The sequence below is a fragment of the Raphanus sativus genome, chromosome 6, assembly GCF_000801105.2.
Source record: "Raphanus sativus cultivar WK10039 chromosome 6, ASM80110v3, whole genome shotgun sequence".
NCBI lineage: Eukaryota > Viridiplantae > Streptophyta > Magnoliopsida > Brassicales > Brassicaceae > Raphanus > Raphanus sativus.
Window position 1 is genome coordinate 52,477,231 of NC_079516.1, and position 21,426 is coordinate 52,498,656.

Below are 21,426 nucleotides of genomic sequence, written 5' to 3' on the forward strand. Positions count from 1 at the left end.
ATTTTTTTTAGTTTGTACAAATGCTTGCATGTTGCATGTCACATCGCATTTCTAAAGATAAAGTTGTCCTGCTTCTCACAATTAATTTGGTGATTCATCGTACAGTTTTGGTGATATAGTTATATAGTTGTGATAATAACCACTTGGTTATATATATGATGATGATAATAATGTTGAAGTTGGTTATGATCAGGTATTATGCACCGTATGTTGAAAGTGTGAATGTGCACAAGCCTAAGCCAGGAAGTGGGCCGTCTCTGTTCGGTAAAATTGTGTTTAAGCAAGAACGCATTCCAGCCTTTCTCATGGGAAGCAATGAAAAAATTTATTATATAGTGGAGGGGCGCCACCTCTACTGCAAAAGGTTCATTAGCCAGACTACCAAACCCACAGCCACCGCGGGTACTAGCCCCCCTGATGGGGGAAACCACTGATCTGCGTGTTTATATGGAATGAAATCCCTTGGGTTGTTGTATCAATCAAAGGGGATTCAATTGAACCTTATCAAGAATAAAATTGCTGTTTTTCAATTTAATTATAAGGGATGTAATCGATCGGTTGATTATGTCTAGGATAATATTTTAAACATGTTTTTATTTGGGAATATGTTTTATTATATTTCTTTCTTGTTTTTTCAACTTATTATATTTCTTTCTTGTTTTGTTAATTTATTATATTTCTTTCTTAATTTTTAAATATGGTCGAATAAGCAAGTAGAACACTATTTAAAGCATATATAAAACAGTAATTACTAAATTATGCATTGAGTGGAACATTTGAGAACTTAAACATATAATTATTGAAGAAAGAATATTATAAACATCAATACAGTGAAAGTGTATTTTTATGGGATCTAAAATAAAACAATTGCAACAATGCAATTTTGATTTCACGTGATATAATGTATAAAAGGTGTATAATTTTAATTATTAATTATTTTTTTTTAAATTAAAAATTTTATTTAACAGTAAAATATAATTTGGAAATATTTTTAATTCTGCAAAACTGAAAACTATATAAATGGAAAAATAAAGATGTAAATTTTCATCAATTCAAAACTAATAGAGAGAAGTTGTAAAAAAGATGAATATTTTTCAAACTATTATTAATAAAACAGTGTTAAGTTTTTTGAACCAAGAAAAAAAAACAAAGTGTAACACCAAGAGAAAAAAAACAGTGTTAGTAAAAACGGTTTAATTCGTCTATCACAAGAAAACAACTAAGGTATTTGAAACGGAGGTGGAGGCAGAGATGGCTAGGAATTATTGTCTTTTTGCGTCACTTGGAGAACGGAAGCTACCGTCGCAATCAAAGTTAACACGAGGAGAAAGAAGGCGACGACGTGGGCAGTTCCGGTCCAAAGGTCTTTGAAGTAGACACGCCGGAGAGTGGCTACGGATCTGTTGAAAGGGTTTTCGTAGAAGTCGCTGAGGCGTTCAGATATATCGTAATAGTGACAGCCCTCATCAACAATCTCTAAACACAACCTGCTCACCATTTCCGCAATATATCCTTTACGTCCCAACCAGTTCTTTATAACCCCTGTAGTATGTTAAAAAATGTAATAGGAATCTCACGTTCCAATCATTTAAAACGTTGAAATTGTGTCGAAACCTACAAAAGGGACGTGGAAACCTACTTTTTTTGTTAATAGAATACCTAAACTAGAATATATATCTATATCTTAATTAGAATAATTAGAATAAGACCAATGTAATACAACAAACAAATAAACCCTTTAACAAACAAAAGAAAAACAAACAAAGAGAAACAGTGTTCTTAATACGACTAAAACTTATTTTTCAAAAAAAAAAAACGACTAAAACTCCAAAATCGCAGAAAAATAATAGAGTTGATACTCTATTAATAAAGACTTCTGAGAGAGAATCATCTTCTCAATCACGTGTTCTATTATTTTTCTCATTGGTTTACCTAAATTATCTATTGTTGTTTCATAATTATGTATGTATTCATATGATGTACTTATGATCTAATTAATAAAGTTATGTTGTAGTTGTTAAAAAAAAGGAGTACCTAAAATTAACCGACAACTAGAGTGGGAGCTATTGGAAAGAAAATCCCACATCGAAAATATGAAAGAGACATTAGTAATGTATAAAGGAGTTTGAGTCATTCCACTAATTACCAATTGGTTTTAAATTGAGTGGCCCAAATCCCTTATATATCATCAAAAACAAACAAAAAAAAATTGGAAAAGGATACCTTTGTTGACGAGCACGTCAACGTCACTCTCAGTTTCAATGAGACAGACCAAGAAGTCGATATAGTTACAAACGAAGGCTGTGTAAGGGTAATGACATTGCTCCAGTGCCATTATGCTCCTAAAAACCCTTTCAGTGTTATCTTCTGCCTTGAAGCAAGGCATTGTCAAGATTCCACGTTCAAATTCAATCACTAACGTGTCCTTTTCTTCAGAACATTCAAATTCTACTCCTGCACTGTTCAACATTTCTGCGTTAGGAAGTCTCACTATCGACTCCTTTCTCACGAGTTTTGCGTTAATCTGCTCTTCTTCCGTTAGACCAAGTGTCTGGACAAGGACAAGCCGACGCAAATCCGTGAAATGTAGGAACTTCTTTTCTCTTGTGACCTTTCCTTGGATCCCAAAACCTTGAAGAATAACGTCACGGAACGTTATGTTACCCCCAAACTTGTCATAAAAGGGTTCGAAGAGGCTTTCTAAAAGGGCATAAGGAAGTTGGTTTTCAAGCAATATTAGGTCACCAAAGATAGTGTATTGGTAGCAAGGCTCGTCGAAAAGAAAATCTCCTGTTTTGTCGATGTATCGAGGTCCATTGTGCATGAAAAACACTAGTAAGAACACTGAGTCGTGGAGCATCATTTCAACGAAGTCGTCAGAGTTTATCGTATCCGTTGATTCTGCGTAACATGATCTTATAACCTGCTCGTCTCTTTTGATAATGCTTCTGAATTTCTCGACCGTTTGATTCCCGTAGGCAAGTGCAAAATTCTCAAGGTACTTCTTCTTGTGCAGCTCCATCTTGTTATAGTACATATATCTGAAAAAGTTCAGAAGCAATTTCTAAAATCGACACTGAACCAAACTTTGTTTCAACATCAAACTGCGATGATATTTTTATATCTAACTTAGACCATCAACATTGATGAAAGACTACTAAATCTCCACAAAACGTTTTAACATGTAATAAAACATTAATCATTAAAAAAGAGACAAATTAATATAGGACAAGAATCTCAAAAGTTCTTTGGTATTTCTTTTTCTAAGAGACTTCCTGACTCTTTTTCTTCTTCTCTTCTTTTATTCATAAGAGATTCATCAAGAGACCAAATATGCTTATATCCTTGGTATAACTAATCAGAATTTTTTACTGATAAGTCCAACTGAAACGGAATCTAAAAACATCTTAGACCACTATTTACAAAACCTAAAACAACTTCACATAACGAGACAAAAAAATGAGCACCTAGGTATATATGTTAAATTTAAGCTGCGTACCTCACATCGGTTCTGGAGAGTTCAACAGCTTGCGCTTTCTTATAATGGTGAAGAGGACCGATGATAAGCATTTGAGGAGTGTAAGCCTCTGGATTCACACTCCTTAACCCACATGGCACTCTATAGATGCAACAATAGTTATGGTTAACCGAATAAGGCCATAAAAGTTTGACTTCAGAGCAAGAACCCGGTCTATCCATGGCAGTCATGGCCTTGACTAAACGAATGTTAGCCATCAGACCCTTTTTCGTTGATGATTTCTTTTTCTTGATCAGAGGTCAGCTTAGGTTCATTGGAAATATCATTTCTTCCGTGGGATCCTTCTTTTAAATTCACGTTGAGTAGCTGCTTGTTCTACAAGTAATCAGTCCATATACATATTTATACATATAAACTATACTTATTTATTTTATAAAAGATTTTTACCGTTTGTTTTGAACATAGCTTGACAAATATGTATAGTCAAATTTGGATAAATACTGTACTTGGACATCTCCTAATTTCATCTACTAATTTCATTAATTAACATCATGATGATTTTCACAAGTTTTGTAAGAATTTAAATTTAGCTCTTATATTCAGGTAACACAATTTTATTTTATATTTATATCTTAGTTCTTGAGATTTTTATGCTGTTTCTACAATTCCTAAAATAAAATTACAAAGTAATAGATATGGATGAAAAACATAAGAGAAACAATAAAATAAAGTAATAAAATTAAGGTAGAAGAAGTCAAAAAGATGCTATTTTGGGAATATAGAAATATATGAGATAGATAACGAAGTTTTAGATTTGTCTTCGAACCTTGGCCATGTTTCCTGAAACAGGCAATTCGATTAGAACTTAGCAGCCCTAAGCCGTCGCTTCTGTACCTTCTTAATCACCTGTGAAAGGATTATACACGAAATTTATATATCTCAAAAAGAGAAAGAAATGATGTGAATATAAAGCTATTTAGTTTGGAGCATTTTTATATTACGTCTGACTTTAGGCAATTCATCCCAATTTATTTTTACCTTTATTTAATTTAATTTTATTTAATCTTTGGGCAAAGAATTATGCTTACCTCAACGCGGAACTCGTTGGCCATTTCAATTTGGACCGTTTTATGTTGCTTCTGACTTTAGGCAATTCATTCCAATATTTTTCTCCCTTTATCTGATTTTATCTTGTTTTGTACTTTGGGCAAAGAATTATGCTGTAGAAAACTAGAAGTCCAACGAGGAACTCGTTGGACCATCCAATTCTTCCTACATAAGTTTCTCCTTTTCTCAATAATTATAACTCTCCATCATAATGTTGTGCCATATGGATCTAAAGTAGTCCAACGGTGGTTAATGTATAACACCGTTCTTATGATTCGTCAGAAATGGAAACTTGTCCATCAAGTATTATCAACAACAAAGTCCTAGAATCCGTTGTTGATCCCTTAACCACGACAACTAATCAACTAATCATTGGGATTTTTAGAGTCCTTGTTTTACAATGTTACGAGAAGTGGATGAAGCTGAGATTGAGAGTCTTCAAGTCTGTTCAGCTTGACTAGAAGTGGGAGGGAGTCCAAGCTTCTTATCAAGTACCAAAACATGGAATGGAAACAGTAAGAGCTGGAGGCGGCCGTCTCCTATCATTAGCTAATGTCTTTCTTACCATTAATGGTTTATCTAGTCTCGATCTTTGTTATTTCATTGGTTTGAAATTCACTCTTACATGAAACTTGTTTCATTCCAGATTTTCAAACTATTTATCTTGTAATAGTTTAAGTGTTAAATTGAAAGCCTTTACTTCAAAAGAAAAATAAAAAAAAATACAAGGTTTGTTTCTTTGTATACAAGAAAGAATCTACAGTCCTCGGGGAGGAGCTGGAGGCGGTGGTGACTTGGGGTCGCTCTGGGTCACTTGGAGAACAGAAGCCACCGTCTGGATTAAAGTCAAAACCAGGAGAACAACGGCTGCAACGGTGGCAGTTCCGGTCCAAAGATCTTTGAAGTAGACTCGTCGGAGCGTGGCTACGGATCTGTGGAGACGGCTATTGTAATGATTTTTGAGCCTTTCAGCTATAGGCTCATAGTGAGATCCAAAGTCCACAAGCCCTAAACACAGCTTATTCACCATTTCTGCCACCGATCCTTGATGCCCTAACCAATTCTTTACAACATCTTTTAACGTAAAATGTGAAGATATGTTAGGCACTTGAAAAAAGGTGTCGGTCTTACGTAGTATAGGAATGTTCAACCTATAGTTTAACCATTACCTAAAACAATCTGAATTTATAATCTAACCAATGTCGGAAAACTATTGGTTGCATTTTTTAAATAACTAACAGGAAAAATCGAAACCTAATATAAGGTAAACTGACTAAATAACTTGATTTGTTTGTGTAAATCTTCAAAACTAAAATTACAGTTTGCTAAAAGCCTGAATCCTAAAGAAAGCAGAAAGCCACAAAACCAACAAATTTCAAAATCTGGGTTGAACACCTCAAGTTCCTATTAGTGTTTTATTTTGCTGAATAATAAATTCTGAACTAGGTCGTTTAGGAAAGTACTTTTACCTTTCTTGACGAGCAAGTCAACGTCTGCCTCAGTGTCGATGAGGAAATCCAAGAAGGCAATATAGTTACAAACATAAGCAGAAAGAGTGTAATGACATTGCTCAAGTGCCATTATATTCCTCATAACCCTCTCGGTGTTATCTTCGGCTGTGAAACAGGGCATTGTCAACACTCCTCCTTCGAAAACAATCACCAACGATAAATCACTATTTTCACCCACATTCACAAAATCCACTCCTGCACTGTCTAGTTTGTCTGCGTTATATAGACTCTTTATGCTCTTCGGTTCCTCAGTTGTAGCAGCTTGTTCTTCAGGCAAACGAAGTGTTGCCACACGGACACGTCTAAACAAATCTGTAAAATGTCTGAACTTCACTTCTTTTTTCAACTTCCCTTCAAACATAAACACTCGAAGGATAATGTCACGTAACGTTTCCTCAAATCTAAATTTACAGAGAAAAGGTTCAAAAAGATCCTCTAAAAGAGCATAAGGAAGTTGGTTCTCGAGCAAGATTAGGTCTTCTAATATAGTGGTAATGAGACAAGGCTCGTCGAATAGAATATCTTCGTTCCTTTGATACTTTTGAGTTCCGGTTTGCAGGAAGAACCCTAGTAAGAAAACAGCGTCGCATAGGATCATTTCCACAAACTCTGCAGATTTGATCCACTCTGTTGATTCGGCATAGCTTGCCCTTATGATATGTTCATCTCTTTCAATGATTCTGCTGAACTCTATGATGGTTTCAGTCCCATATCTTGTTGCAATTTCCATAAGGTACTTCTTCTTGTGACGCTCCATGTTGATATAGTCCAAATATCTGAAATAATCTCATCCAAAAACGCATTAGGGTATCATCATAAGTTCAAAGAACATTATTAATGTTGAAAACTCATATAGTATCTCATTAATATGAAATTAATATTTTTAATATATTTTGATTGTGTAACTAGAGTTATAATTATAAAAATACATTAACCATTGTAATATAATGACAATACTCTCAAGAGTCTTTCACTCAGTGCTGGAGCAGGTGTTGATAGTTCTTTTGCCTTGACCCTCTTTTTCCAATTTTTTAAAAATTTAGCCACGGTCTATTTTCTATATAATAATTAAGGTCTTCACTTGTTAAACATATAAGAAGCTCAGTTTTCAATTTGCAAAAAGAAAAAGAGGTTAAAGCTGAACATAGGACCCAACTAATATTTGAGCCGGGCTTGCTTTCACTGTTAAGATATCTTGTCCGTTTGCTTTTACAAATTTAAAATATAGTATTTGATACCAAAAGACACTAAAATGGTATAATTTAACAGATAAATGTGTTATGTGATTAACACAAGAGGTTTTAGTTTATATGATGATATGTGTATGTAAGTACGTACCTTAAATCGGTTTTGGAAAGCTCAAGAGCTTCAGCTTTCTTAGAATGTTGGAGTGGACCCAGTAAAAGCATCTGAGGAGTGTAAGCCTCTGGGTTCACTCTTCGTAACCGGTTAGGCACTCTATAGATGCAACAATACTCTTTGCTAAACGACGAAGGCCATAAACCAGAGATGTCGGGTTCAGAGCCAGGTACCGGTTTAGTCTTGACCGATATTACCTTAGCTTTCTCAGGTCTTTTGAGGTTAGGAGTCGATGGATCACGAAAACCTTCGCTCCATTTACCCACGTTACCAGTTCCGTTTACATTCTGCATGGTTGGATCCTCGATCACCTTTTGCTTTTGTGATTCTTCAAATTCTTCTAGCGTTGCAGTGTGGTAAGGAGCAGCCCATGGATCATGTGAACCTTCGCTCCATTTAGTTACATAACCAGATCCGATTTCATTCTTCTTATCCAAGACTATCTCTGGTGGTTCATCGTTAGTAAAACCGGTTAGCTTTATTCCTTGCTCTAGATCCATCAGCGGTTGGTTCTCCTACAAGTGAGCAGTCAGTTTTTATATGTACATATTGAAACTTCACTAAACTAAGATGATTAAGTAGACGCAGGGCCAACTCAATACATTTCAGGGTCTTTGATCAGATTTTTTTTTTGAAACTACAACTATTAATTTTTTCTTTTTAAAATGTAATTTTGAGAAAAACAAAATATTTCAAAGTTATTATACTAATTACTATTTTTATTTCTCTGTGACTAAACATTTTTAGAACATTTTCTATATTTAAACATAATATTTTTATCTAATTTCTATGTTTACAAAAGAAAAGGAACAAAAAAAACTGAAAATTTGAAATGGGTTTTGGGCGATCGCACTGACCATCCCTGTAATAATCCGGTCCTTGAGTAGAAATGATCGTAACTAAAACAAGTATATATATATATATATAAATATAAATTTATTTAGTTTTACTCGAACCTTGGCCATAACAGCTGACAACAAAATTTGGTGGTAAAAAAATATTAATTAGAGGCAGCGGGATGCGTTGCTTTTGTGAATATATTTAATTGTGCATGGAGTACAATACAGGGGGCTTTTATAAGAGTACAAAAGGGGCATAGAGATAAAGGAGGTGAATGTGAAGATCTTTAATCAGTTGTTCAAAAAAAAAAAAAAGTGAAGATCTTTAATTCAAGTATTTTTATATTGCTTCTGTCTTCAGGAAATGATCCCAGCTTTTTTATTCCTTTGTTTGTTTTATGTATTCGTTGGGCAAAGAATTATGCTGTCAGGATTGAGAAATAAAGTTCCAATGCAAGTTGCACAAAAAAGAAGTTCCGATGCATAACACATTTCACATTTGGACCATCTGATATTCTTACACAAGTTTCCAACGTCTGTTTAACAGTTACGGGCGCCCATTATAAGATTCGTGATTGGGCTTTAGTTTTCAGCCTTATATTTTATTTGGATCAGAGCTAGAATAGGACTAGCCCATGGGCTTACATTCCAGTCCATATTTCTTTCCTTTCTTCGTATTTCTTTTCTTAGAATCATGCGATATTTACAGAGTGTAATTCTTTTTTTAACCCGTAATATCCGGAGAGTCAAAATCTAATCGACTAATTTTTGGGTGTCTGACCTCCAGCATCAGATACAGCTGCTCTTAAAGGGAGTTAAATATCCTTGTCACTTAGCCACACGATAAGGTAATATGGAGACAACACATTCAGATCCACGACCATTTGAATTATTACGGGATGCTATATAGGATCTGACCACTAATCCCCTAGACTATATTTGAGAAGTGATTTTGCCACATGTCTTCTCTACAATCATTCTCACAAAAATAATATGACATGGCTATTAAAATTGATGACGTGTCATATAGATTAATATGACATGGACAATTTTTGCCACATGTCTTCTCTACAATCATTCTTACAAAAATAATATGACATTGCTAATAAAATTGATGACATGTCTTATAGATTAATATGACATGGACAATTATACTTAATGTTAATTTATATTTTTGGTAAATTTTTTAAAATATGGTAATAACTCCTATATTACATTTATTTTCGATTTATATTTTTGGACTTTTTTAAAATATGGTAATAACTCATAAATCATCATTAAAATAAATATATTCAATTATGGCATTCAAATTTCGAAATATCATTTAAATTAAAAATATTTCAAAAATATATACATATTTCAAAAATATATACATATTTTTAGAAAATTACAAAAATTAAATCATAAAATCAAATTAAATCGTAAAATCATTAGTTTCTTATATATATCTACAGATTTTATAAATATTTTTTAATTTTAATTTTTGACAATTATAAAATTTTCATCCCCTAGATTATATTTGAGAAGTGATTTTGCCACATGTCTTCTACAATCATTTTCAATGATTTTGAAATATCATTTAAATTAAAAATATTTCAAAAATATATACATATTTTTTTAGAAAAGTATAAAAATTAAATCATAAAATCAAATAAAATCGTAAAATCATTAGTTTCTTATATATATATATATATATCTACAGATTTTATAAATATTGTTTAATTTTAATTTTTGAAAATTATGCAATTTTACATATTTATTTAATATATTTAATTAAAATAAATAGATAGAAAAATCTACCTAAGATTATAATTTTAAATATATACATGCACATTCTTAAATATATTTCAAAATAAACAAAATTGCTTTTATCTTAATTTTAATGTTCAGTTAAATCAAATTTATACTAAAATATTAATAAGAAAAAGAAAATTTATAATATTAATAAAAATAAATATAATTTATATTTATCTGTTAGAAAATATTTTAAATTTTTTTACTGCACATGGTGCAGGAAAACACCTAGTAAATAGTTAAGTTTAAAGTATCTGTGAATAACTAATACATGATGAGACAACTCACTGATTATCTATAACGTTTAATTTTCATTGACTATGAATATTATTTTTCAAAGTAGAAAGAACAGCAAAAGTTACAATATCGAGCATATAATCCAAAATAAAGATGAACATATAATACAAAAAGTAAATAAAGAAGCAGAAACTTCAAGAATTATTCGGGGGTAGAGAAATAGGAAAGAAGGAAAGTGGATCATTATCAAATTTTCTCTTTAATGATGCAATTTAATATGATAAATAAATTATGGAGATAAAGGCAATTTGTAGGGCAGCCACAATATATATACAAATGATGTGATGTAGATATGTTTCTCTCTTAATTATCTTTCTATATGTTATACCTCTCCCTCGCATGATTGGGTTTGTTTATAAATTTTATCTTAATTCTAATCTTCACCCAGAGTGCTATTTTCTTAGTAACTTTCAGTCTTTCCTCTTCCCAACTCACTTACAATAGGGAAGAAAACTTCGCATGCAAAAAAACCTTCAAAAAACTTCCACTCTTGCTCTTCCCTCTCTAGGTCACTCTATATATCAAATAGTCACACGCAAAGTCTTTATCCATATACTTGAAAATAATGATGTCCATTACCTGCGTTTTAGTGATTTATTTGTAATTATATAGCACGATTTATATAATACAGTAAGACCATCCGTGATGAATTTTATAATGGTTCCGTGATGATTGAAAATTTATAATGGTTCCGTGATGAATGACATTTTATAATGGTTTGTTCCAGTTACATATACCGAAACTGATTGTAACTTTTACTAATCATTATGTGTATAAATCATTTATGCATTCATTTCTCATGGCTTTATATATGAAGTAGAAATCTGAGGATTCATACTCCCTCTCAATTGTTTCCTGCTTCACAAAAAGTTTAAATTCTATTGTTTCAAAAACTTTGATTTCCTATCGTTTCTCTGGCTGTATTAAGAGATAAATACTGTCACCTCGAGCTTTCGTGTGATGTGGCTCTCTGTCAAACACGATCTTTTAGTTTTAGTTCTCTGATTAGTTAGTCGTTTGTTTGTTGAATCGTGTGTTAGGTCTTTTTAGGTTGTTGTGTGTTTTGTGTTCTTTGTCGTGCTCGGTCTTAATTGCTAGCATCGATTTGGTGAGAAGAGAGCAGAGACTGTGTTTTCCCGTCCGATTCGTTAGAGTTTGATCCAGAGTTTGCAAAGTAGCTCGGTTGTGTGCCTTTCGGAAATGTAGCGGAATAGTCATAGATCATACGGATTTTACTCAAATCCTTATTGTAACCGTTGTTTTACTCCTGTCATACAAACGGGACCACCCCTACATGTTTCTATGCAATCCAAGTGCGTATTAATTAATTAATTATAAGCGGTGTTACAATTTTATTTATAATGATATTCAGTCGGACCTAAACCAAGATCTGGAGGATCTGATTGGTGTGGACCAAGAGATGTTAACCACCCAACGAACTTTAACTATCACAAAAAAAATGATAGATACCATGCATGATTTTTTTTTGGGTGCAATACATGCATGATTTTAGCGGCTTTCAAAGTACACACACATAAAAAAATTATTTGGATTGTATCCTGCTTTTAGCTGACAAAGTTTTCATATAATCAAAATTTATATATCAATGGAACGATTCATCAAAGGATAATGGTTTTGGTCAATTTTCCTTATTTAATTATTGGAAATATAAAACGAAATGTAGCAAATACAAGTTAGCTTTTAGAATACAGAATAAAAACAAACTGGATCTACGAGAAAGTAGTACATATCTCAATATCTCATGACTCTCGCCCATCGACCGTCGCTTAATGAAAAAAATGCGATCTTCTATTTCATTTTATTATTTTTAGTACTTGTTACCTCTTTAATGGGGAAACAGAGAATTGAATGGACAGAAGAGTTAAGGGAACATCATATTTAAGCTTCCGAACCGCTCCCGTTGTCTTTTTCAATATGTATATATGCATTATATGCGTAATGCGTAGTGTAGTACATGTGTACGTAGCTTTATAGAATATGCACACTGCAATATATAAATGCAGAGTTTCTATATGAAGAAATACAAAAGTTTTTTAGTTTCCACGAAATAGAAGGCAATTTAGATTCATTTTGTTATCATTACCGTTGGATTTAAACTTTCACAAAATTTTACCTTTTATCATACTGAACTGTCAGTATCTTAACAAGTCATCTAATAGTCCAGATGGCAATACGTTTCTGGCTGTTGTTTACTACCTGTCATGTTTTGTCCACTTGCTGACGCCGTATTTGCTCGTGTCTAATAAATAAAGAAAGAACGCAAATGAAAAATCCATTTTCTTTTGTTTCACTCATTTGCTGAAATGTCTTTTTTTCTGTGTTTCGATGACTGATTTTCTAATTTAATCACAAATATTAAAATAAGAAATATTTACTTTTCTTTATTACTTTTTGTTTTGTTTTTGTTTCTAACACTTATATTTTATATTGTTTTTAAATACTAAAATTAAAATATAAAATAAATGGTAAAAGTAAGAATCTAAGTTATTATATTTAATTAATGGAAATAAATCAAATTTTGTGTAATTTTTTTATTTTTAGCAATAAGATAAATGAAATTTATTAGCTTTTCATAAATGGTGATATTACAGCTTGCTTTATTACTCTAAAATTTAAATTAAAAAGTGTTTACGCATTTTAATAATTTATAGTAATATCATTTTGTATATTGATTTGTCTAAACACATCTGACATATCTATAAAATGTAACCGATTTTCTCTATGTTGAAAAATATATAGTCGACCAAAACAATTATGTTGAAAAATATATAGTCGACCAAAAACAATTATAGTTCCTTAGTCGTTGATATTTTTTATAAAACTAAAAGTAAGTGGCATGTGCGCCATGTGTGCCCATTGACTTTTATAAAAATGTTAAATCTCGCATCAATCGTCGTATGTCGCTAGCAGATTTTCCAACAATCACCTCTCTTTCTTAGTTTTTAGACTTTTATTTTGTATCTTTTCTTAGTTGACAAAAAAAAAAAGACTTTTATTTTGTATCTTTTCTTTTGACAAAAAAAATATTAAACTCGAATCTATTAAAAACACAGATCTAATTTCTAAATAAAAGATGCAACCTACATATAGATCTTCTTCTAAATATTCACCAAAAATATAGTAGTCCATATTTATGTAATGTGATCAAAAAAGTACGATTTAATTTTGCATGACATGTAAATCAAATCTGAAATGTAATGACATCTCAAATATTTTCCCTTACTACTTAACCCGAAATTTCAGGTCTTTTATTTTATTTTGTATCTTATAACATAATAATACAACAATTATACAAGGTCTTTTTTCTTATACTCGATCAAGCTCAATCACAAATACACTGTGTTTAAGCTACCTTCCATGTGTTCACCTACGGCAATTCTTGTCTTCTTCCTCTTCTTAACAACCGTGATTATTAAGTTTTCAAGATTATATATATTTAGCCTATAAATAGTAAAATCAATACGGCTAAAATTAAATTTTAAATTTCCTTTAAAAATTAGAGAATTTGTGATCTATTTCAAACCTACACAGCAACACATACTAAAAAAAAAAAAAAAAACATACTAAGAACAATTTTTTTTTCTCAATTTGACTACTGATATAGTTTAGCATATACTTTATATATATATATATATATATATATATATATATATATCACATTAAATTTACACTTTTATTTTAGTTTTGGCACCAATTAGTTATAGTCCAAAATTTAGACTAAAACCACTCTTCTAGAAAGTTACTATATATGCTAAGAATTTCAATTACTTTGTCAATTTAATTTTGGGCAAAACAATTTCGATTATTACCCAAAATGTTAGGATCAAATACGAATACTAAGGTAAGTCTTACATCGTTTGATTTTTCCACAACACTCAACTTGTGTCGATCTCTAACTAGACCTAAATTCTGACGTTGTATGATTACTATATACGTAAAAACGTCATTCGCCTGCATATATACTATTTTCATCATTGTAGAGCTATCATACCGTAAATGTTAATCTATAATCACGAAGGATGACTCGTAATTTTAGTATTCTTTTTCGATCAAAGAACTTATAGTATTCTTTATAAATAACTGGACTATATCATTTCAATTGAGAACCGTAATGCAGATTAAGAATGACTAGAGCAACTCTAATGATAGTGTTTATCATGAAGTTTTCAAATTACATATTTGTATATGTATATATAATAGTTACTATTTAATTAAGAGTTCTGTCTAGAAATTCGTTAAGGCGGTCCTCGTATGCTTGAATTACGCGTAGTACACATCATAAAAAATCAGAAATAATACAGAAATTAATCAAGGATTATTTTTAGGGCATTTTTATTCTCTGTGGTATATATTATATATTTGTAACGATTTTACAATAAATATTATTTGGTGTGGCGGTTTATACATTTAAAAAAGTATAACAACCTGATCTTGAGTTGAAATGGAGGTGTTTTGCGTATTTTATATTTTATGCATAAATTTAATGAAGGGTAATTATAACATTTATAAGTAGTCTTTTTCTTTAAATATTTAGATTTTCTGCACATTTTAAATTTGATGGCTCACTGATCTTTGACTAGATATACATCAAATTTCTTCGTTTTTGCTATTTTCATGAAAATATCATGAATCTTTTATGTATATTAATTCAATTATTGGATAAAATGAGTAAAAATTAATATTTTTAAGAATCCCAATTTATAATAGAATCAGCTTAAATCACTATGTTTGGTGGCCAAATTGCATTTTTCCGGACGATTTTACGGTCTTTGGTGCCGCATTTTCGAATAAGGATTAAGAATACATTAAAATTTTTGAAAAACCAACTAATAATATGTCAAATGAAATATTATTAGTTGAGTTTCCAAAAATTTTAGTATATTCTTAATTAAATAATAATAACAATTATTATTATTATATACACACACATTAATATGTAATTTAAGAATTCTATGGTAAAAGCCTACCATTGAAATTGTTATGAGAGGTCAATATTCCTCAGTCAACTCTTAACAGATTCTGAATCAACAATAGCCATACTTTCCTGAAGTGGACACTAGTTAGTTCAGTTTGTATCATTACGATTAGTACTTTATGAATATAGATCGATAAATAAATCTACACTTGTGAATAATGTCGCCCGTTTTTTCAATGACTTATTGTGTAATCACAGCTGAGAAAATATTTATAATTAAAGCAGTATTTATTTATTTATTGTGGTGGCCAGTGGCCATGTATATAATAAATATAAAGTAAAGTGGGTTCTTAATTAATTATGATGCCGCTGAATCGAATATGACGTATCAACACTCTTACCTTGATATACAACATTTGCTCTATACATATTCTTTCACATAAATTTGATTGGGTACGTGTACGTTTTATGTTTAATCAAAATTTAATACCGTGACCCCTTCGTATTTAAACAATTATATCACGTGGCATTATAGTTTCATCTCAAGAAGGGTACAAAGTGCTCAAGTCGACATTTGATTATGAAACTCGAAAAGATGGCTTAATGAGTAATTAATGACACTGTCCAGGAAATGTGAATCTCGTCTTTTTTTTAATACTCGAATTTTACTCAAATTATTTACGGCATGTGTATACTTTGTTTGTTTGGACATAATTAATTAGTGTGGCTACTAGTTTAATAATATGCATCTTGGATTTACCCACAGAGTTTTCAACCGCCCATAAAAAGAGGAAGTAAGGAAAGAACCGTTTCAGTTTGTTTGGTTGGATTATACAGGAAAGCCAGAGCGGCCAAACCATTGAAGGCCAAGCCCGCACTGACTTCGTAGCTTCACCCTTAATGGCAGAAGTGTTCTTTAAGGGAGGTTTTGTTCGCGGTAGGACAACATGGTTTACCTAACGTCTAGATAAGATCTGAAAATCTTGAGTTCATTAGAATTATCAATTCGAAGTCATTTTCTATGGAGTTCTCAAGGATATTAAATCTCTATCTTTGTCTTTTGATTTCATCTTTTTTTTTCCTCATGTATTGAAGTCTTGTAATGTCAGAACAGATTCCTTGGCGAAAAATACTCATCTACTTGCCTCCCTTGCTATGTACTAACCATTTCCTTGATTAGAGTTTCTATTTTTCGAATGTGGTTTCGACTTTTAAATTATCCTGTTAACAAAAGATATTTAGTTTTACAGTTTAATCAAATTTCAAAATAATAGTTATGAAAATAGTATCAAACAAATAGTGAAACAATGGTATCTCTTTTATATAAAGGAGCAAAATTTTAAGCTTTTAAAGCATGTCACATCAACAAAAATAAGCAATTCAAAAATTAATCATTGTATACTAGAAACATATTTTTATAATTTGTTGTCTATGGAATTCTCAAAACAACATTCTATCTGTTCTCTTTCTCTATCCGATTCGTCGACTCTGTTTCTAAATTTATCCAATCAAATATACTGATGAAGAAAAATGAGACTCTACGAGAAATAGAAAGAATATATATACTAAATCATATATAACGTCACATTAACGCTGATTTTATTCGGAGGAAATGAAAGTGGAAGATGGGCGATTCATATGTTAAGAAGTAACGCACATGCAGGAGGGTCGGGCCATATTAGACAAGGGAGAGTAAAATAACAATACATATATTTAACGAAGGGGCTTCCCCTTTAACGAATGCCATAAAATACTCCTTTATTAATAAGTACGTAATATTGTTTTAATTTTGTTTCTTAAAAGAAAACACATAATTTTTTTCTCAAAGAGTACAGATATTTTTTTGTACTTAAAAAGAATAAGAATTTGAAACGAAACCATGTTGTTTCTATTTATTTTCGCATGGAACAAAACTGGTTCGCTAAAACGGTGAATCACAATAATATCTTCTTTGTTACATGGAGGCATGGACCCAGTTTCATCCTCCCTCATTCATTTTATTAATAACCAAATACCATTATATATTTTTTTTCTTTTTCATTATAGTATTTTTTCCTTATAATATGAAAAAGCCAAAGGAAAAAACAAGATTGTGGAGGAATATTAATAGCCCACTCCACATCTATTTCTGTGCAACTCTCTTTTCTAAAGCTTCTCTCTAACAATGGAAACACAGATCAATTTAGAGAAGAGTGCTTCTCAAGTCACCTTTATAACCTCCACCATCTCCGCCTTGTCCTCCTCCTCAGCCACCGCCTCATTGTCCTATTCACCCACAAGTACAACATCTTCTTCCTCTTCATCATCATCAACAACTTCTAACTTAGAAAACCCTAAAAGAAAAGCATATCGAAGATCATCATCATCATTAGCCGTCGAAGATCTTGATGATCAAGGAGGGAAACGGCGAAAGACCAACGGCGGAGATAAGCATCCGACGTACAGGGGAGTGCGGATGAGGAGCTGGGGAAAATGGGTGTCCGAGATCAGAGAGCCGAGGAAGAAATCAAGAATCTGGCTCGGGACTTATCCAACGGCTGATATGGCTGCACGAGCTCATGACGTAGCTGCTTTAGCCATTAAAGGTACAACGGCTTATCTCAATTTTCCTGAATTATCCGGCGAGCTTCCTCGTCCGGTCACTAATTCTCCTAAAGACATTCAAGCTGCTGCCACCGCCGCCGCCGTTAATTGGCAACAATCCGGCGGACTCCACGTCGATAATTCAGACATAACTGAAATTGCTGAAGCCGAGCCGAGTCGAGCAGTGATGGCTCAGTCGTTGTCTGATTGTGTGGCGTTTTCTTCGGACATTACGACTCAAGAGTTGTCTGAAACTTCGTGTGCTTCTACGACGTCGTTTGCGGACAAAGACAAAGACGAAGAGAAACTGTTTGATTTGCCTGACTTGTTTACTGATGGCAATGAGATGGTGATACGAAACGATGCGTTTTGTTATTACTCGTCCACGTGGCAGCTTTGTGGAGCCGATGCTGGGTTTCGGCTTGAGGAGCCGTTTTTCTGTCTTAATGAATCAGACTCCAGCTCACTCTAACAACACCTTAGTTAGTTTTCAATTTCTCTATTTACTTTTGTTTGGCTTTTGCTTTTTCTTTCATTTTTATTTTTATTTCTAGCAAATAGACGTTTGATAAATGTTTTTGTAATATAAATGTGAGGAGAACATTTTAAAAGAAAGCTATAAACCAAAAAAAAAAAGAGAACAGTCAAATATAGTGTGTGAGTTTTGTTTATGAGATGGTGGTATGAAGTCTAGGTATAGCTGAAGGAGAAACTTCAGATAAACTTATTTAAAAGAATTTTTGAGAAAAAACAAAATTAGGTGTTGGAAAATAGCATGAGTCACATGCAAATGGTGTTTTTGGATCTTTTATTTGCAACTTCTACATTTTTTTTGTTAATTTTTTTTTATTTGTCCACTTCTTTAATTTATCTCAAAGGTGAAAGGTTATAAGCTGTAATGAGGTGATTGCTTTTGGCCAACACCTTACTTTGTTCACCACTATGAGGCAACGTGAAGACTGTTATTGATTCCCAAACATATTGGACCTAGACTTGAAAGTGACAAATAACTTTGTTATAGTTACAATTATCTTTTATTTAATACGCTTTTGTCATTACATATAACAGTAAATGGCAAAATAGGTGAAAATCCACTACATGGAACGATTTGCTCACACATAGTTTAGCAAGAGAAGGAAAAGTCCCTGTCAAACTCGTTAAGACATTCACATCTTTCAAATAATAGATTTCATCTAATACCAAATATACTTTACCGACTTAATTAGGTATATGCTTAGTAGACAAAATAATTTATGATATGTGAATAATTCTTCTTAACTTTGCATATATTATTTTCCTTGGCAATTGGTAATATTCGACTATGTATATAAAGAGCAAATATACAGGCAGGTATTTGGTGAGACTTGAGGATAGTTGAAGACAGGTCATTAAATAAAAACATAGTGGGTGTAATAGTGAGATCACTATCGTTATCTCAATACGTAGTAATAATTATTAAAGCTGGATTAGTTTTCTATTTTCTCATGATTTTAAGGTTTGAATGTATGTAGACAATAACACATAGTTAAGTCTCAGTTTGATAGCAGCCTATCGATTATTATTCATATCGTGATGTATATCTTTTTATACGCACCCCAACAACTTCCTAATCTATCATTTGTGTTTCTTAATTCTGGAAATGTATATATTGTTATTTAATTGAGATTATATATACATGGAGTACATAACTGCCCCAACTGATATGTATTTCTTCAGTCAGCTATCGCAACTGGTGTATGAAGATTGCATCTAGCACCATTTTAAATTTACAATGAAAAAATATTGAATAGTAGTAAGATATAAGTATATGCTTTCAACTTAAAACTTTATAATAATTTACTAGATAACAAAAATTAGTAGATTTCAAAACGCAAGCACCTAAGCCGGTAGACTTTAACATTAAATTAAGTATATACGACTAGTAAAAATATATTAGTATCACCGCATAATAAGTACTAATTTTTACATATATAAAAATGTCAAATGACAACAGCAAATATTATATAAACGAGTATATATAGAATATTTCCTTATAAATAAGATTATACATGTACCTGGATAGTCTGGACGATACTATCACTGACAAATTATACGAAGGTGAATTTGCTGTTTGGCATATTCTGGCATGCAAACCTAACTACGTACAGACAAGTAATTGGTCCAATTCTTATTTAAAACCAACGATTTTTAATATAATGTTTGCGACTATATTATGGTTCCATATTATTGGAAGGTACGACTGTTTAATATATATATATACGTTTCTTTATTTGCAACTATTGTGTAAATCTAATTAATAATATCAATCGTATGTCCAGGATCAGCTTAATTCCCGTGGATGAATTAATTAAGTTTTGCAAATAGAACTGAACACACATTTATTATTATAAATTCCAATAATGTGAACTGAAGCAGATCTCTCGTGAATAATCTCAGCAGTGGTGAGATCAAATGTTCGGAGACACTATTGAGTGGACACAGTTGTTATTTAAGTTATACAGCTTAATTAAAAGATTTCAAAAATTTCATTAAAAAAGTTCCACCATGAAAGAACACTATTAAAGAAACTGGAGTGCTTAAGCGAAAAAACACTAGATACTTAGTGTATGATTGCTTCCCTCTTTTGTCAATATTGTGCATTAAAAAGAGTCCCTCTCTCAAAATGTAATCTTATTTTCTTGCGTCGCAGTTTAAGCTCATTTCCTTTCTCTTTACACTTTTTCATATAATCGCATACTTTGCTTCACAAGTATGTATTTGAGAAACTATATTTTACCTCTATTTTTTTGTTTGTTCGGTTTTAGTCTTTTAGATGCTATTTATGGACAAATCAAATATTAAGCCTTGTCACAAAATGATATTTTGATTTAACTATGATTCTGGCGTATTCTAAAAATTTATATTTATAGGAATTAATAGATATGAAATGTATGTAATGTGTTATCCAGTGTTAAAAAAAATATGAAATGTATATGCTCAGACTTATCACTTATGTACTTTACCGATCTGTTGACATAATGTTTTACTTTCTAACGAAACAAACGAGAGTACATTTAATATCTGTTAATTTATATACACTTTTGTACTCATAATTAGCCAGATAGAATTAGGTTACATAGTCGGGGATTCCAATCCAATACTATACATACGTGTTTTTTTTTGTTATTTAACCAGTCGGTTTAATTTGTCCATTGATGAATATATAAATATGTTTAATAAGATTTTTTCAGAATTTCCTAATTTTGTTTGTACACAAAACATTTTTTTTTGTGTGACAAAGATGTTACACAAAACATATTTCTACCTTTCAACATTTATGGGTTTTCTTACATCTAATTAGTAACTTTTATACGTATATAATGAAATGAGGAGACAAAGCCAGGATGGAGCTGAAACATGTGATCTTTATCTTTACGAATAAAGTGGCTAAAAAGAAAAAGCAAGCAATTAGAAAGACAAAACTGGAACAATAGCAGAAAAACAATAATAACAAGAAGAAGAATAACTAAGAGCAAATGGTGC

At 31.7% G+C, this 21,426-nt stretch overlaps 3 protein-coding genes across 5 annotated transcripts; 1 reads left to right on the forward strand and 2 right to left on the reverse strand.

Moving 5' to 3' along the window:
• Window positions 1-1,072: 1,072 nt before the first annotated feature.
• Window positions 1,073-4,430, reverse strand: LOC108808801 (UPF0481 protein At3g47200). Of its 3 annotated transcripts, none has more exons than XM_056988933.1 (4): window positions 4,305-4,430; window positions 3,500-3,853; window positions 2,224-3,041; window positions 1,073-1,542 (listed from the first exon to the last, which is right to left on the reverse strand). In XM_056988933.1, exons 2-4 carry the CDS (start codon window positions 3,733-3,735, stop codon window positions 1,256-1,258), a joined length of 1,341 nt encoding a protein of 446 aa, XP_056844913.1. In that variant the 5' UTR covers window positions 3,736-3,853; window positions 4,305-4,430; the 3' UTR covers window positions 1,073-1,255. The 3 variants fall into 3 exon arrangements, with proteins under 3 accessions (XP_056844913.1, XP_056844912.1, XP_056844911.1); XM_056988932.1 differs by having other exon boundaries at window positions 3,500-3,844; window positions 4,305-4,412; XM_056988931.1 differs by having other exon boundaries at window positions 3,500-4,396.
• An 836-nt stretch (window positions 4,431-5,266) lies between these two features.
• On the reverse strand, window positions 5,267-8,534 carry LOC108834707 (UPF0481 protein At3g47200). The gene is made up of 4 exons (XM_056988608.1): window positions 8,412-8,534; window positions 7,435-7,970; window positions 6,055-6,872; window positions 5,267-5,659 (listed from the first exon to the last, which is right to left on the reverse strand). The coding sequence occupies exons 1-4, from the start codon at window positions 8,418-8,420 to the stop codon at window positions 5,343-5,345; spliced, it is 1,680 nt and encodes a 559-aa protein (XP_056844588.1). The 5' UTR covers window positions 8,421-8,534; the 3' UTR covers window positions 5,267-5,342.
• An 8,869-nt stretch (window positions 8,535-17,403) lies between these two features.
• Window positions 17,404-18,575, forward strand: LOC108806959 (ethylene-responsive transcription factor ERF034). Its single transcript, XM_018579177.2, has one exon. The coding sequence runs from the start codon at window positions 17,486-17,488 to the stop codon at window positions 18,374-18,376; it is 891 nt and encodes a 296-aa protein (XP_018434679.2). The 5' UTR covers window positions 17,404-17,485; the 3' UTR covers window positions 18,377-18,575.
• Window positions 18,576-21,426: the final 2,851 nt, after the last annotated feature.